Genomic DNA, 17750 nt, shown 5'->3' on the forward strand with positions numbered 1-17750 from the left:
GCTCCTGTCCGTAAGTTCATCAAGCCTTCGGCCTATACCGTTCGAATAGCCATCTAGCAACATTATCACATTTGTCTTGAAAGTATGAACCCTACGGCCCATCAAGTCTAGTACGAATACATCCTCTTATCTCTCCTGCTGGTCCTTCTTAATTTGGTCCGCTGAAAAGCCATGCTTCAAAGTCTTGATATACTGATCAAACTTGTTCGATTCAGCAATACAAGCCTCCAAGTGCCCATACGCGAGCCTCTCCTCACGGAAAGTCGCCAGCTGCCTTGCTGTCGATATCGTGTTCCGAATCTCCCGTCCATTCAAAGACGGCTTGGCCAGCGTGTCCAGGTGTTGCCGTACGCCTTCGATGTCTACTCCATACCTTGGCGCTCTTTGAGGCCCGGTTGGAACCAGGCCGCGGTCCATCTCGAGCTTCTCTAGGCGGTTGATGAAGTTCTGCCAGACCTTTCGTCTCTGGGTTTCACCTAGATTCTCGTAGCGCAGACTTAGCTGGATTCGCGACTTGAATGCCTCGTCGAAGATTCCGACTCTGTTACTAGTGAGAATCAAGATACCTGATATCTCATATCAGCGAAACGCAAGGTTAGATTGAGCCATCACCCACCATCATAATACTCCAGAACGCGCAGGAAGACTATGAAAATGATATCAGCAAAGCCCTTCCAGTATGTTTGGACTCTTTTAGTTACCCGAAACTAATGCATTGCGATCGAGATTGTCGAGCGTGCGCTGTTCAAGAAACACGTCGGCTTCATCGAGGAGAACAACTGGCTCCGTTCAGTCTCATTTCATTGATTAGAGGGAATTCTGCTTACCACAGTCCCAGGTCTTTCCTAGTAGGAGTACAACCTCTAGATACTAAAACCTGTCAGTGGATTCTGTGTACACCAACAAGGGTGATTGCCATACTCGCTCCACCTCTTCGGCCTTTGTACCGATATCACCACATGTTACTCTGTATAGTGGCTTCTTGGTAATCTCAGCGACACTACATATGGTCAGTAAATAGTAAAAACAGGAGTGAGATTGTTTGTACCTTTCTGCTGTAAGTGTTTTTCCAGTTCCAGGACCCCTAGAACCATTGTCAGATCTTAATGGTTGGGTGTACATAGGCTCAGGTCTTACCCGTGGAGGAGAATAAAAAGTCCGTTTCCCTTCCCATGTATAAGATCGGTATTCCTGTTTTCATCCACATGGTTCGTCACAACAGCTTGAACTAGCTCCTTTGTCGCGGGCTCCATCACTAGAAGGTCAAAAGCCTCGTCATTCCATACTACCTCTGTGATATTGGCGACACCAAGCTTCACTTGAGGTCTTTAGTATTGATAAATGTGTTGACGGAGAGAATCAGTACTTACCCCATTCCTTTTTTTGCATGTCGAATCCGTTCAACGTCGGAGGAAGGCACATGAAGAATTCATCTCCTAGATCGTCATGCGGGTCATCTTGAGCCATGAATTCGGGCCCAAGGTCGTCGCGATATGGCGGCGGCGATTGCTGCGACCGAGGGTGCATCTGGATATAGGTTTTAGTATCAACCATGAATCTCGACCCTGAATACTATTGATTTATTAGATCCCATAGTAGATGTTGCTGATAAGACACCCACCGCGTCATGAAGATGGTCTCCAGGAGTACCCACCACGCGAACATAGTTGCGCTGACGGCATCTCCAAAACATCTCTCCTCGCTTTCGAAGTGCTATCACCGCATCATCATTAGCGTATTCCGATGGGTAGACAAGCATATTGTTGATTGGAAATTCTCCGGTGGCGAGGTTTGGCGGGAATATGCTGAGGCTGGTGAAGAAGCGTTGAAAGTTACCGTCAAACTTCCAGTGGCCAGCCTCGATTGTCCCCTCATTTGGCCACGTCGTTGATGTGTATGCTTCAAAATGAGTCATATTTTGACCATTTGACCTCGATAGGATAATCTGTCCAGGAATCTTGACCTCATCAGAAAGATTCGGATTCACAGTGGGGGTTACTCACTAAGATGTAGTCAAGATGTTGTTTTGTAATCTTGCCTCTGCTCATTAAGTCGTCAACCGCAGCCCATTCTGTATCAAGACTTTCGTTTAGATACGATCGGAAGGCATCGATGAGTTTTTTAGATTCTCGATCAAGGCGCGACGTCCATAAATCTATATCCTGACGGTGATGAAACCACCACAGGTAAGGGTGGTGCGTGTGCTGCGTATCATAGACTTTGGAGGCACTGGATGTACCGACGCCATTGGCAATGAGGCCTTCCCAGACTGCCCTGAGTCCATCCGACACGATAGACACGTTCTCACTTGCGATCAAAGATGAGACACTTGCGTCATGACTGGTCCCCGATTGATTGGGACTCGACGCCGACGGCAAATCACCGCAGCACTGATAGACGCGGTAGACGATACAGACGATGTCTTTGTTCTTTTCGAGGTGTAGGTCCAGATTACTGATCTCCTTGCTGGAACGAAGGTGCACTTGATAAGGTCCACCTTTAACTATCCAGGGCTCGTCTACATAGAGGCCCCATTCATCTCCAGACCGTTGACACTCGATTTTATGAAGGACTTGTACTTTCGGTGGACCTTTCTGCCCCAGTGCGATGCTCCTCAGGGATTTACATTCCTCCAAGCGCTCGGCCGTGGTCTCGAGCTTGTCTAGGATGTCGTGGTCGGAACAAGCATCGGTCATGTTCAAAAAACTGCAAATCTCCCGACGCCAGTCAACCATCATGGGGAGGCGGCGACGTAGGCCATTACCATGGCATCGGGACACTGAAGCTGTGAATTGAATGATTAGTAGGTCGATCAAATGGAGGACGACAGGCTGACTAACTGGCGTTGCGTAGGTCGGTTCCTTTCCCTGGCAATTCATAGGAGGAATCTTCAAACTCTGCCATATTTCGATCGGTCGAATTGGTGGCCAGATTCGCATCGAAATCATCGACATACTGACTGGAAGCATCAGATTCGGACGCCTGAGGAGACATGGTAGAGGTTTAAAGATGAAGGAATTGAATTGGGAACGCGAGACATGGGCTCTCTGTAGCTTCAGCCGCAGTAGGCGCCCAATCCCGTTGCGCTGACAGGAGGCAGCTTATGGATGCCAAGACCTTTGTGACGTGGAAGCTGAGCACGTGAGTCATGCAAGGCGTTTTCACTGCCACTCACGGCGTTCTGCCTTATCACGCGATCTGACTCTTGTCCATTACTCTGTGCGCTCCCTTGTTCTCCATTCAGACCCAATTCTTCAAGACTAAATCCTCGCTACGAGCACCTGCAGAATTTCCTTTCAACGGGGAAAAGCCACACAGCTCACGTTGAGAGGCCTCTCAGTCACGAGAATGGATTCACCCCAGCCGGCGAAGAAACATGACGTACTTTCTCAAGCAACCAAGATACTCGGCAAAAGACCACAAAGTCGATTTGATGTCTCTGGGGAGGAGGGTGAGAGGGTCGACGACGATGGAATTCACTCCAGGTCACGTCGTCTTCGAAGAAAAGTTCAGAGGACCAGTGCATTATTGCCTGAGTTGCCTGAGGTGTATGACTTTCTCCCGCTCTCTGGTAATGGTGATCATGAACCCGTTACACGGTTTGAATACCGCCAACATGAGCAGCAGGTTGTCGCTCAAAGTCGGGGTGGAATAAAGGGCATGACAGGCAATCAGCCTTTGCAGTTTGCAACTCGAACTATGACACGGTCACGGTCGCAACAGAGCATGCTCAAAAACCCACCCGACAGTCACTTGGGCACCGCTCCAAAAAGGCATCAATCCATAGCGGGACCATCTCGAACTTCGAATCATAAAACCAGGAGGTATACTGCGTACGCCAACCTTGGGTATGGTAGGATTACTGTAAATCCTAAGACTTCTTACGCTCGCGACGACACTTCACCTTCGAATACTGGCGAGCTTGTCGACGGTTCTGTCCAGGTGCGCCCCTCTTTGCGCCACTTTTTGACGCGTGACTACGAGAAAGATCCTCCCAACCAATTGTATACAGATCGATATTCATGCAATCATTATTCGCGTTCGTTCACCAGGATGCAAAACTTGGAACAGCATATAATTAACCGTCATGGCGGGATTCATGATCGAACCACGTCTGATCGGACAAATATTTCAAGTTCCAGCTCCTTCGAGATTTCATCAAAGAAGGAGAGCTATGAGGGAACATCAGCAAAGGCCAACGACACTCGGCATTATTTCCCCCAGCCATCTTCACGTACAGCCTATACTACCGGGGCACAAATAAACCCTGTTCTAATAGGCGGCATGCCGCCGGGTAGGAACCTAAATGCTCATGCTTTACAGCACATCAGTCCTGCCGCTCAGCAACAGCTCCTACAGCAACAACAAGTGCGACAGCTTATGGCACAACAAGCCGCCTTCCAAGCGAACAGGCAAGATGGCTTGCCGATAGAAATGGCTAAATCTAGCCAATTTAACCCTAAAGTTAGTTGATACCCAACCGACCGCGATCAAGTGCACCTTCACTAACAAATCAGAGACATTATGCCCAAGCTCTGGCCCAGCAATTTGCTCTTCCACAACATCAACAAGAGCAGCAAGAACAGGAACGACAAGCGCGACAGCCCCTACCGCAAGGAAGTGGCACCCTCACAGACATAGATCACTTGTTCGAGGATGCAGATCACTGGAGGCATACTCTGAGCTGGGACAACAAAGGATCGACAGACAAGCGCGACTGCGGAAGCCGAAGACTAAAAACGGACCTTCGCGATCCGTCCGCAAATTTCTCAGCCATCGGGCATTACACCATATCACAAGACAACACTGAGGGGGAAGAGGCTCGAAAGTCGCTTCTTCTTGCCAAATTCGGAAATCGGTGTACTAGGAACCGGGACGCGCAGGAACTTGAAAAACAGAAGGCTTTGAGAAGAGACGGTTTCTCATTCTAGCAGTACCACCAAAAACAAGATTACTTAGTGAGGTACAACGAGTGGCAGTCTTGCTCTAGCCATTGTTTAATTCTAACTATACTTCAAATGCCTCTTAGATCAGCTTATTCTTTTACATCAGGAATAATGCTCAACTCTCGCGCTTTTTCAGGATTTCTTCTTCAGGATTGCTTTCTTTACGAGACAGTGGGCCTTTTTAGGCAGCGTAGACTGACCATTGTTGAAGCAACCTTCAACAATGGTCATAAACACATCTAAAGCCAAACTATGGTTTGCTTCGTTATCGTCTTACACTAAGCTGACTCCAATTTCTTCTACACCATTAAACCAATCTTGCATATATGGTTGAAACAGCCCCGTACGCTGGAACGTCCTACCCCCCTTCTTACATAGCATCATGCCCTCTCCAAGTGAAAGCTGCAAACACCAGACCTTTTCATTAGCCTCATGGCTCCATCGCCTTCTGTAGCTTCACCATCCATGATTTCATGGACGTAAGGCTCACCACCAAGCTCATGTTTGTTGCAAGTAACACTTCGTCTCCCCAAGGTCGTTTCCAAGGAAAATAATACACCACCCACCAGATGCTGACTGCCCGTAATCAACGTGGAAATGCTTCCACCTTCCGCGCCCATTTGTCTCACTGCCTCCAGGGCCTGTGCGGCGTTGTGCGTGTGAAGAATTTGAGACTCTGGGTAAAAGCTCCTCCATATTTCACAAAAGGCTTTCTCGGCTGTAACATCTCGGTCTGCGTGTTCAACAGGACCCATAGCTACATGGCAGTCAGTGGGATTAGTCGTAAAGGTGGAGTTGACCTTACTCGGTTTGGACTCAAAGTCTTGTCGTGAATCATACCGAGTGAAGATGACATGCCGGATATGAGCTGGACTCAAGGCAGTGGCCAAGGGCTTGAGCACCTTCGTTGTATCCCTCGCCTTCGAAATCTGACTGAAGATCAAGATCCGCGGTCCACTCGAGTTCTCGATGAACCACGTGGCAGCTTTGCCAACGCTCATCTCATTGTGTGCACCGTCCAGAAACCATTTGAACTTCCCCTCAACAAGCAACTGAAAGCGACCTGGCCATGCGAACTGACCTACGCCACGCAGGATATCCAAGGGCGATAGGCTGGAGTCACCCTTCCGTACTAGAAAGTGACGAACTGCGGCCTGAGCAACAGAACAGTTCATACGTTGGACATCCGGTTTAAGCTGTATCGCATCTGCTGAGACATGGTTCATTCTCGATGAAATGGATTTTGAGGCCTTTTTCGTTCGCGCGGTTTCGAAGCATTTTCTCAGCAGCAGGATACTCTTGGGGAGAGGAGAGTGCAACGGACCCGCGCTTAAAAATGCCTGCTTTGTGCCAAGCAATGGTCTCGATGTTTGGACCCAGCTGGGTGACATGATCCATACCAAGTGACGTGACGACACTCACAACAGGATGCTCGATGACATTAGTAGCATCGTATTCGCCTCCATGGTGGGTTTCAAATATGGCGGCCTCGACACCCTCTTTGACAAAGGCGTGAAATGATACGAGAGCAAGTAGCTGTAGGTAACGGGGCAAAGGCGTGCAATCTGTATCTGGTGTCAAAGCATCCCATACTTGGAAGAAATACTCGGCAAAGAGGTCTCTGGCGATGGGCTGGAAGTTTATGCGAATTCTTTCTTCGGGGAAGATGAGATGTGGCGAGGTATAAAGTCCTGTCTTGCGTGGAAAGCCTGTTCTTTCTCCGTGGGCTCTGAGAAAAGATTCGATGAATGCACATGTGCTTCCTTTTCCCTTGGTACCGGCGACATGGATGATATTGAGTTTATCAACATCGGGAGTCTGTCCTCTCTTAGCAGTTTTCAAGGTAATTAAGATTGATCAGTGAAACACATCGAGTGACCAATTTGTTGGAGCCATCGTTTCATTCCAACTATGCTTGGAGTCCCTCTCAGGTCTGCTTTCCCCGCCGCATTGGCAATGTTGCTCAAGTCTGGGACTGGCACATTGCTTTCTGGTGCTAGAGTAGGCCTCTTTAAGCGGCGTCGACTGTTGAGTATATCGATGGCATTCTAGGAACGTATTAATTTAGATTAAAGGCGGTAAAACTTCAATTAACTCACCTTGTAGCTTCTTTCCGTTGGTAGTGGCGACAGGACTCCGCTCAATTCTGAAAAGCTCGGATTCCCGTGGATCTGCGTGTCCGAGCTGTCCCATCTTTATACACCTTCCTGTCTTTGTTATACTACGGTGAAATGGGAAGATTGTGTCAGGTTGCTTTCCATCAGACATTTTGGCGCCGTGTCTCAGCCAACGAACAAAAAAAATGCAGGTTTGCGCTGGTTTGTGCGCCGGGTCTGAAAGAGATCAGCGCTAGATCGGGAGCATCGTTCCAGATGGAATGCATCGCATTGGTGACTTGTTATGTACCTGTCTCAGCTAAATACTTACAAACAAAGAACCCGTCTTGAACTACCCACCATCGTCACACATTCTGAACTAGTGAAACATCCCCCTCAAATTAGACATTAATAATACGCCATCTCTGACTCTTAATACAGTCGGAACAATCCCAACATCCCTTGTCGCTCCAGCTCAACATGGTACTTCCGAACTGACTCCATTGGATGGACTTGAGTTGATGGTAGCCAATAGCGCATCCAGACTCTTCAGACCAAGCCGACGCAGCACAATCAGGGTTCGAGTTGCAAAGTGCTGCACATCGTTCTTCAGAATCCTGGTAAGGGAACTTCGAGGGTACGTGGTCATATGCCCAAGGGAAGTAGCCAATGTGTTGGCAGATCAGGTCACTAGAAGGACTTGTCTTGATTTCACAAACAGCCTCTTCGCTAGCAATGCTAGGAGCGCAGGTTGCTTGAGGAAGCGCAGTTGCGAGGGAAGCATAGTAGTCATCACGCTCATAGTTGTGGCAGAAGCAGTTGTTGCAGCTCTGTTCACTCCAGTACAGGCTGCCTTCATCGTTCGAGGGGGTAAAAGAGGAATCGTGTGTTGAGCGCGATGAGAAGACGCATTTTCGCTGATCATTGTCATAGGCGGATGCCTTGCAACGACTGGGCATGTGATAGCAAAGGGCAGCACAGTTCCAAGTATCGATTTGCCAAGGATACTCTTCGTCTCGGAGAGTGAATGTGTTTTTGAACTTGCCGGATTTGTTGCAGTCGGAGTAATCGGCGTTGGGATCAATTATACATCCGTCTGAGAGAGCGAGAGTGCACTGGGCCATGATAGACTCGGTTGTTGTTGGGAGGTAAGAAGAGGAAAAGGTGGTAGGAGGCTCAGTTCGTGTTGGGGGCTCGGTTGTTTCTTCAGAAGAGGATTCGGAAGAGGTAGGAGCATGACTAGTAGACTTATCGCTGGGTACTGTAGTTGAGGGTGCAGCAGTCAAAGCATCGGTAGACTCAGAAGTGAGGGCAGTTGAGGACTGCGCAGGCTCGGAGGTGCTAGTCTCAATATCCAATGGGTTCTTGATGTCACAGTCATGGCACTCAAAACAGTCGAAATCATTCCAGACCAAAGACCGAGGCCTACCAAGATCAATACCAGTAACGCCCAATCTATCACCAAGAAACAAACAAGAAGTTTCTTGTCCAAGGGTATTGAGTGCAAAAGCCTTGCAAGCTGAACCTTCCTGCTTACATAGAAGCGCACAGTCTTCGATGGAGTTTTGTCGAGGCTTGCTCCATTTCGCCCGGCCCCAACCACCGCTTTTTGCGGCTCCGGTGGCCCAGCAGACCCTTGGTGCGTTGGGCTGGTCGTTGTCTGAGAAGATCGGGATTCCGGGTAGGGACTCGGTTTGGGTAACTTGGGGTTGGACGGGTGTGCAGTAGCCGGGTGGTGGAGCTCCAGCTGGGCAGACTCTTGAGCCAGATGGTGATGAGGTTTCAGTGGAAGAGGGATTGTACGTAGAGGCTGAGTGAGCGTCCACAATGGTTGTGGCCAGGTCTACAGTAGGGGCTTCAGTGTTGCCCTCGGACTTCGTAGATAGGTCCACGGGCGAAGAGCTTCCCGTTGAAGCAGGGTTGTGTGTCGCGGTCGTAGGAACCTCCATGGTGTTTGTGGCTTGCTCTGAAGTGAAGGTCTCGGTCTGACCCTTTGACTCGGTAGATGGATCACGAGTGGCAGCGCTTGAGACGGTCAACAATGTGGGGACAGCAGTGGATTCCGATGTCTCAGTGGACGTGGACTCGCGGGTGACAGTCTCATCAGAGGACAGGGACGCTGTTGACGGATGGAAGGTACCAATGTCGGAGGTCGCGGAGACAACAGTTGCCGCGTCTTCAGTGCTCGAGAGGTGCTCGGAAAGTGTTGATGGCTCATGAGAGGTCTCAACGCTGCCTGACGCGTCGGATGTCGTTCCCACCAGCAATTTGCTGGTAGATGTAGGAAGAGGTGCATCCCCGTCGCCAAAGTCAAGCTTGACGGTGTCGATTGTCTCGGGAGTAACCTGGTTAGACATGAAGATCGAGTCGACATAGATAGCTGCCACTCCACCAACAGGACAGCTGATCGACACCGCAAAAGCACCCTCCGTATCAGGAACATCCGTCTGTGTCAAAACGGTATCCCACACAATCGCCTGTCCCAAGCTGAGAATACTCGAAGTATAAAACTGGAGGCCACCGATAGAAGCAGCAAGAGTGCAAACATTGACGCCGCTGCTTGCAGTGACAACGGCGTAGAAGAACCGAACAGTGTACTTCTTCCTCGTGTCGAGGTCCAAGAGCTGCTGCGAAATTCTGGCGACGTTGCCGATACCTCGCTTGCGCTTGGAGGGGTCGTTGCGAGCTGACATCTCAACACAGCCCTGCTCTTTGCTCCCGTCACCGGTATAGCCCTTGTTGGTGACAATTTGTGCCTGGCCTTCGACGATGAAGCCAGTAACAGGTACGTCGGGATCGCGGATGGCGAAGTTACCATTGCTCAGTACATTCTTGACCGCGATTGGTGCCTCCGTTTCTGAAGTAGTTGCAGACGCTGTGGTCGTGGTGAGGTTGGGATGAGGCTTGCATCGACTGGCTTGGGCACCATTCAAGTTACCCAGGGCGGCGAATGCCACTAACGCGAGAGTAGAACGCATGGTAAGGGCTTGAAGCAGAAAGACCGAATGACAGTGATAGCCAGAAAGGCGCTGAGAGATTAGAAAGAAGGCAATGATCGAACCTCTGGAAAGCGACGTACTGATGTTTATGAAGCTCCATACTATGGGAGGTGGGACCCTTAGCACTGGACTGGCCCTGACTAGTGAACGCCTCTTTTCTTTACGAGCTGAAAGTAATTACACCTCTCCCGAACTAAAGATACTAGGAGTGTGGTTCAAATTCTCGTTTTTATACATTCTCTGTTGTATAATTGACGTTACATCGACTACGACTATTGTTGACGGTAGAACTGGATCGATTGATCTGTTCCAAATTGATTTACCACCCATAAGCCCTCAGTTTATCTAAATGGGTAGATGGACCCAGTGCTTGATTGCGCTAGCTTCAGCTCGAAGCTAGCCCTAGACCCCTGAATCAAAAAACTTCAGAAGAGCCTGGAAGCCAATAGCGCGTGTAAGCGCCGGAGACTATTGGAGACTTCTTTATAAGCTTGTAGCTATTAAGCTATAGCCTATCGCGATTAATAAACTTCATTTTCGGAAAAGTGGATTTGTGCTAGATATGTAGGAATTCTGCATACTGAGATTAGATCTAGCATCGGTTTTGTACTATGCTTATTAGCTATAGGTCCATCTCGTGCTGTGAAATCTTCTCCATCTACTGGGCTAGAGACTACTGATTGTGGGATCTGCACTTTTACGATATTGAACTAACAGATAGTGTTAAATGACCAAGAAACCTGAATTAAGACAGTTGATAGGATCAGAGTTGAGGATACAGGTGGAATGTTATCTTCAACGGGGCAAGCCTCAGCCACAAGGGATATCATAATGCATGACGCCATCGACATTCTCCAAGGGTCCATCTTTTCACAACCCTTCTACTAGCGATAAAGTGACCAATACATTTCCTCTCTTAGGCCCTTGGCAGGCAAGTTTCAAGAGCTTATCCTCCTTCCAGTCAGCCAGCGCAAAAAGTCTTCTCATCTTTGTGCGCCTGGCAGAGACAGCCAAAACAAGGAATACCTCTTCAGTTGTGGAATTCAACTGCTTCATCGTAGGGAAATTCTTCGTGGTAGTCTTGTATAGCAAGCAGCGTGACATGCGCGGTGGAGCTGTCTTCATATAAAGTCGCTACAAAGTATTGTTATACGCTCCAGGGCAAGGGCAGGTACTTAATCATAGCATATCGCCAATCGTTACTTATTGTAGTATCTTGGCGCGCTGAGGCATACACATGCTTGGCGAAGATCCTTGCAATATCCAATCACCGTTGAATGTACCTGTCTACACCACAACTATGCAGCCAACACGAGAAAATCGCCGCTGCACCTCGATCCTTTAACACCGAAAGCCTGATGTTACTTCCCAGTTTCTACGGACATATCTTTGGAAGAGGTACATAAGGAGCTACAACACCCTCCTGCGGCTTGCTTCCATCCGTGTATTTTCTTCCATTCGCAATACACAGCATGTCGCGCAACTACACAGCAGCAATTGATTACTGGGGTTTCAAATGCCCAAAGGGAGGCGAGTTTTATATTTGTGAGAACGCATGGGTCGAGTTCTTCGGTTGTTGTGATGACGATCCTTGCGCGGATGGTACTGGCATATGCCAAAGCGGCGTGAAACCTCTATCCTTTGATCCCGACAACGGTTACGAGATGCCCCTCCAAACTTGTTTATCGTCTTCTTCTAGTAACGATTATTATGTTTGCTGGGGGACAAGGCCGCCGTTTGTGGGATGCTGTGGTAAACAAGCTTGTGGTGACGGCTGTCCCGCCTCGGAACTTGGCACCGCTTTATTATCTCCCGATGAAACGAGGCGGCGCGATCTTTTCTATCCTCCGAGCATGGGCTTAGGGGTACCACCTTCTTCGAAGACACCTTTGCAGCCGCCTTCGACTTCGCTTCCATCATCATTCCGAAATGTAACATATGATGCAAAGTCCAGTCGAAATGGGTCCCTGATGACACCTTACGCGGTGGCAGGAATGTGTAGCGCTATTCTAATCGCCATCTTGATCTGCATTGGCCTGTTTGCAAGGTACTGGTAGGTGCATGAACTCACCGATTCCTCAATTTGATGCTAAGTTTACAAAAGGAAGAAACGACCAGCCAAAGCTGAAAACGCGCAGACATATTCCCAGATCCGCAATCAAGGATCTGATGGGAACGTCGAGAACATGAGACCTTCTCCTACTCCGAGCCGAGACGAAGCCATCATGCTAGACATCAAATCCCAAAGCGAGCCAAGAAACCTTAAACAAGCGGATTTTACTACTTTTATTTTTTGGGTTTGGAATGTCGTTCTAACGTTGGTCCCCATGTGTTTCATCGGTAAGACCCTGTCCTTACATGTTCTTTCTCTATCAGAGCAAATCGCTAAGTAGATACATAGCTCTCGCAATAGTCGTGGTGAACTTGGATGACCAACTGAAATCAAACTTCGGTCAACACGTGTTGGAACTGACCAAGCTCAGTCCTTCTTTGTATCCGATCTTGTTTGCTGCCGTAGTTGGCCGATTTTACAAGAACCTCGCCCGTTATTGCCTTGAACAGTCAGGCGGCGTCCGACTTGCAGTCCTTGAGCAAGTCTTTGGGAGCCAGAGCTTTGCTACAGCGTTGGAACGCGTCTTTTTTGTCCACACGCACATTGTCCTTAGTGTCATCATCCTCACGACATGGGGCTTGTCTCCCTTAGGCGGACAGAGCTCATCAAGAATTCTAGGGTTCGGAAATGCAACGGAAGTGGCAAATGGCACTGTCAATTACTTACATCCGGCGTATCAGGTGTCCAGCTACCTGGCCCATCGATCTCTCGTGGCGACTAAAGGCAGTGTGGCAGCACTTTACTCTTCAAATCTCCTTTCGTCACTTGAGCAAAAGCGTTCTCCGAGGGATATGTGGGAGTTGCCGAAGATCCCTCAGGTCACGGGTAAAATGAAGAAGGTGGGTAAGACATACATGGTCGATCGAGAGGCACTCGAAAGTGGTGACTACCATTATGCATCTCTACTGGGCGTTAAACTGCGAGGCCTGGGATCGCCTCAAGAAGCGACAGAGCACCATTTCACTGTGCAGACGTCATATATCGATCTCGACTGCAAATTGACGGATGAGAAATTCGACTTTGACACGAATTACTGGAAAAACAAGACCACGGAAGACCGGAAAGGTGAAGGGGCGGATGTTCGTCTTCAGGCTCCAGTTCCATGGGAGGAGTGGAACGAACTTGACGAACCACCTCCTCTAGAGCTTACTTATTTCATCAGATGGCAAAACAGGGGTGAGGAATACGGTTCACCAACCTACTGGTCAGCTATAAACTGCACTATGCAAACGATCTGGCTCGAAACAGATATTCACTGTGGCCCACGTCCAACTTCGACAAGTTGCTATGCATATCAGCAACGGCGAATCAAGGACGTACAACATGCAAATCATCCTCCAAGATTGATGCGCAAGAGGTTTGGTGCCCTGCAACAGGCGCTAGGATACTGGCCGGAGGCGTCAGGTGATAGCGGCTTTGATGGGCCGCTGGCGACAGAGAATTACATCATGGGTGAACTTCATCCATACGCCAGGCAGGACTACAGAGACTGGAGTGACGTGAGCCGACGGGACTTCTACGGCGTTTCTCAGAGACTTACAACCGCATTTAACACTTTCTGGGATGCAACATTGAATCCTCTTGGACATACCAACGTCTCATTTGGCGCTCTAAACAGCAGTAACACGGCATATGAAGACGATTTTAATCTTGAGCCTTTCATGAACGCAACTGTCGGAACCATGACACGGACCTTTGAGGTATATCGTGCGAGCCAGCTTTGGGTCGCCATTCTCCTCACAGCGACGATATTTCTTCAAGTCCTTGCGATCCTAGGTCTTGTACTGGAAGCAGTCATTGTGGGGCCAGAGGTTCTTGGATTCGCAAGCTCGTTGACACGAGACAATCCATATATCCCTGTACCACTGTGCAACTCTGGTCTCGATGGGGCTGAGAGGGCAAGAGCGCTTGGTGATCTTCGTTTACGTCTCGCTGATGTGGAACCTCGGGAGGAAACTGGGTACATTGCTGTTCATGCACTTCAAAATAATAAAGTGGAAAAGGTGTCTGCAGAAGACTCGGAAGGGCAGTCGAGAGCTGACGAGGCTCCGGGACATATAAATACGAGACCACTTGGTCGAGAAAGATTGTACAGATAGCACGGGGGGCTTGTAACTAAGAGAGGTTTTGAATGGAGAAATCCACGATCTTCGTCAGCGTTTAGCCCTATGCGAGTTGCAGACTCTGAGGAGACTACCGCCGGTCTTCAGAGCCTTCTTGAACGCTAAAGGTCCAGTATGGGCTGGACCACGATGAAGTCCGATATGAATCAGGTCGCATCTGCAGCCACCCTTGCGACCGCAATATCGGTTGTTGTCACCGGTGCAACTCCTCGTGCGTTGAGCCGTGTTCATGTGAAAGCAGCGATACACCAGATCCTCACGAGGGGGGGATACCAGTTCGATCTCGACGCGAGCCACAAACCCAATGAGCAGGAGGTCTATCAAGTCTTAGTCCCCTTATTCTGTGCTTTGAGGTATTCGTGGCAGTAGTCCAAGTTTTATAGACGACAGCTCGACAGAGAAATGGGAGTTCAATTCTCTTCCAATGGTAAGGTCTTACTCTGTAGTAGTAAATTTGTGTACGTGGGACGGGGGATTTGCGGAAGCTAGCCGCTATTTCGGAAATAAAAGCGCTTTGGGAGTGACCCACCTACCGCGGAACTTGACCGCCTTGACGCGGAAGTGAGCGCCCCTTCCAGAGTTTAGGGTAACATTGGTAGTAAATGGTAACAAAATAGATTTCACCAACTTATAGAGTATATGTCATAAGAATATGAAACGGAGGTACTTCAGTTATTATATATATATCACTGCAGTAAGTATTTGTCCTTAACCTCTGATTTAAATGGATTGATGCTGTGTTGGCTGGTCTTTCATATTGGTCAGCCCCTACAATGATTTGAGCATTCCACAGTCTTTCCATATCTCGCATCAAACTCATCACTCAACATGGGCCCAATCAGTGTTCCTGTCCTTGTGTTTATCTAACTTCATGCGAAAACTTTATCTACAGGAGAATAGCTTTCGAGTTCTGCTAAGACAGCCTATAAGTCTGTTCCGTTAGTAGGGTAGAGGATAACCCTATCTTATCAGCTCTTATCTTATCGTATCGCTATTTTCGGAACCAGGTCGTGAGCAGCCACATCACCACATCACCACCTCACCAGCCACGTCTCGTAGAACTTGTGGAATTAACATGTATCATTTGAGAGCTATCCAATAAGAAGCCGAGGGACACCTACCAAGAGACTTTGCTCCCTCGTTGCAGATAACTACCATCCCACGTGCTCTCTTACTAGAAAAAATCACGATGTCCGAAAATTGATGTCAGAAAATGATGAAGGTTGACCGGTCCCACTGATCGACTAGGTTTCCACGGAGATCTGTCCGGCTTGATGAGTCCCAAACCAGCAGAAAACGGGTCTTGGGCGGAGGACAAGCACCGTAACTGGGCTGAGAAAACCCACTATGCCCGACATAGATCGACTTACAGTCTTAGTGCGGCCCGTAAGCGGGTGATCAGATAACAAGCTATAGTAAGCCACATACTCAATCATTCACAATTTCTGTAACCTGTATTTTGGACAAGCTGATACGTCCTGAAGATGTCGATCACGTAGAGAAAGCGGGGTAGTCTATTCCAATTTTCCCTCAGAAATTTCCTCTAAAAGCCAAGTCCTCCCAGTCTGGGCATAGATGACATCTTAGTTCATTGTCTGCAGTCTTTTAGGATGGCTACCATGTCTTCCCAATCTGACCTGAGGGTCAACAATCCCGAGGTCGATAACCCTGCTGGGAAGACAACAATACAGGAGTCTGAAAGTCATGTACCTGTTTGTGACTGGACTGAAAAGGCTGAAAGAAAGCTGAGGAGAAAGTCAGTAACTCTTGCCCGCCATATTCATGCTACCTACTGACATACCACACCAGAATTGATTTTACAGTCTTGCCAATTCTCATGATCGGTCTCTTCGCCTTACAGCTCGACAGAGGAAATGTAGGCTACGCCATGACAACAAGCTTCACCGATGATCTCGGTATAACGAAAGACATCGTCAACTACGGCAACCAGCTCATGCTAGCGGCCGTTGTCATCTTCGAAATTCCCTTTAACATGGTTCTATCCAGAATCGGGCCTGCGCTTTGGCTCATTATACAAATATTTGCCTGGGGAACAATCGCAACAGCCCAAGCAGCTGTACATAACAAATCAGGATTCTACGCGACGCGCTTTCTGCTGGGAATGTGGGAGGCTGGATACCTAGCTGCCGCGCTGACAATCATCGCGTCATTTTACACACGGAAGGAAATGGCGCTGCGCGCTACGCTCGTTTATGTTGGGAATTACTGCTCTGCTGGTGTGAGTGGACTAATTTCCGGCCTCATCTTCCGAATCCCGGAACACCACGGCTTGAAGAAATGGCAGTGGCTTTTTCTCATCGATGGTATCTTTACCATATTTGTTGGTATTGTCTTTATCTTCATCATGCCGCGCTCAACGACCGATACGCTTCCGCTCGCCGGTATTAAGAAGTTCGACGTCTTCACCGACGAAGAGCGAGATATTCTCGCCAAGCGCGTCGTTCTTGATGACCCGCGCAAGTCAGTCAAGCTTTCTGGGATCAGCCCCATGACTGCGCTGCGCATTTGCTTGACGAACTTTCCTATGTGGGGTCATTTCGCCATCAATGCAGTCAACATTACCCCCAAAGGAGGGTTAGTCTTTTACACGCCCACCATCATCAAGAATCTCGGCTTTTCTCCATCGACTGCCAGTTTCTTGTCAGCTGTTCATAACTTTGGAGTATGCATCTTGTCGATCTTTGTTTCTTGGGTCAGCGACAAGACCTTGTTACGAGGCCCGGTCTGTCTCTTATGCGGAGTGTATTCACTTGTCTTTGCTGGTGTCCAATATGCCGTCGTCGGAAGCAGTGATGTCTGGATGAAATACGCTATCCTAACACTTCTCAACTCCGGTGTGGCGATAGCCCAGGCGCTCAATGATGCGTGGTTCAGTATCAACACTCACGATCCACAAATCCGATGTATTGGTATTGCACTTGCTGTTACGGGCTCCAATGTTGGTGGACTAGCTGGGCAGAACATCTTTCAAGAGAGTGACGCACCATACTACCCAAAGGGCTTCCTCAAGATTCTGTGTCTTTATGCAGGCAGTATTGTGCTTATTGCTGGTATGATATTCTACTACTGGAATGATAATCGCATGATGAAGAAGGCAGGAGAGTTGGAAGACGTCGACGAGGTGGAGGGATCGGATAGGATACAGAGGAAGAGAGTTAAGAATCAGCTATAGGAAAATTTCTTAGATGGGCAGGAGGTTGGTAGAAAGTATTTCAAATCAACGAAACTCAAATAAGGTACCCTTTCAGCTCACCCCTGTTGATATCTATCCGTAGGTAGCAGGGCTCTCTCCAAGGTAAATCCATCAGTGATTTCCAACCCCGCACATCACAACAATTGGCCCGTCATCAGCCACTGCATATTTCCAAGAAAGGTTGGGCTCTCGGGTGATGGCCGATGCAACCTCTAACGAATTATGTCGCCCCACGTATCTCAATGAAGAGAGGTACTTT

At 48.7% G+C, this 17750-nt stretch overlaps 6 protein-coding genes across 6 annotated transcripts; 3 read left to right on the forward strand and 3 right to left on the reverse strand.

The window, feature by feature from the left end:
* Window positions 1–39: 39 nt before the first annotated feature.
* On the reverse strand, window positions 40–2987 carry B0J16DRAFT_306126 (P-loop containing nucleoside triphosphate hydrolase protein). The gene is made up of 11 exons (XM_046124778.1): window positions 2841–2987; window positions 2004–2785; window positions 1622–1957; window positions 1371–1572; window positions 1138–1318; window positions 1049–1084; window positions 922–1000; window positions 828–870; window positions 702–779; window positions 617–646; window positions 40–566 (listed from the first exon to the last, which is right to left on the reverse strand). Exons 1-11 carry the CDS (start codon window positions 2902–2904, stop codon window positions 127–129), a joined length of 2271 nt encoding a protein of 756 aa, XP_045980757.1. The 5' UTR covers window positions 2905–2987; the 3' UTR covers window positions 40–126.
* Window positions 2988–3259: 272 nt separating this feature from the next.
* On the forward strand, window positions 3260–4986 carry B0J16DRAFT_400529 (uncharacterized protein). The gene is made up of 2 exons (XM_046132524.1): window positions 3260–4464; window positions 4518–4986. The coding sequence occupies exons 1-2, from the start codon at window positions 3349–3351 to the stop codon at window positions 4929–4931; spliced, it is 1530 nt and encodes a 509-aa protein (XP_045980758.1). The 5' UTR covers window positions 3260–3348; the 3' UTR covers window positions 4932–4986.
* Window positions 4987–5219: 233 nt separating this feature from the next.
* B0J16DRAFT_356344 (folylpolyglutamate synthase) lies at window positions 5220–6842 on the reverse strand (the record flags this gene model as incomplete). The annotated part of the gene is made up of 4 exons (XM_046129468.1): window positions 5220–5348; window positions 5513–6173; window positions 6244–6764; window positions 6816–6842. The coding sequence occupies 4 exons, from the start codon at window positions 6840–6842 to the stop codon at window positions 5220–5222; spliced, it is 1338 nt and encodes a 445-aa protein (XP_045980759.1).
* Window positions 6843–7443: 601 nt separating this feature from the next.
* On the reverse strand, window positions 7444–10020 carry B0J16DRAFT_270696 (uncharacterized protein; the record flags this gene model as incomplete). The annotated part of the gene is made up of 2 exons (XM_046123551.1): window positions 7444–8897; window positions 9033–10020. The coding sequence occupies 2 exons, from the start codon at window positions 10018–10020 to the stop codon at window positions 7444–7446; spliced, it is 2442 nt and encodes an 813-aa protein (XP_045980760.1).
* A 1493-nt stretch (window positions 10021–11513) lies between these two features.
* B0J16DRAFT_270954 (uncharacterized protein) lies at window positions 11514–14253 on the forward strand (the record flags this gene model as incomplete). The annotated part of the gene is made up of 4 exons (XM_046123562.1): window positions 11514–11753; window positions 12150–12381; window positions 12443–13861; window positions 13916–14253. 4 exons carry the CDS (start codon window positions 11514–11516, stop codon window positions 14251–14253), a joined length of 2229 nt encoding a protein of 742 aa, XP_045980761.1.
* A 1643-nt stretch (window positions 14254–15896) lies between these two features.
* B0J16DRAFT_306129 (major facilitator superfamily domain-containing protein) lies at window positions 15897–17486 on the forward strand (the record flags this gene model as incomplete). The annotated part of the gene is made up of 2 exons (XM_046124779.1): window positions 15897–16033; window positions 16087–17486. The coding sequence occupies 2 exons, from the start codon at window positions 15897–15899 to the stop codon at window positions 17468–17470; spliced, it is 1521 nt and encodes a 506-aa protein (XP_045980762.1). The 3' UTR covers window positions 17471–17486.
* Between the last annotated feature and the right edge of the window lie 264 nt (window positions 17487–17750).

This window comes from Fusarium flagelliforme (genome assembly GCF_020744385.1).
Source record: "Fusarium flagelliforme strain FIESC 12 MPI-CAGE-AA-0113 chromosome Unknown B0J16scaffold_5, whole genome shotgun sequence".
NCBI lineage: Eukaryota > Fungi > Ascomycota > Sordariomycetes > Hypocreales > Nectriaceae > Fusarium > Fusarium flagelliforme.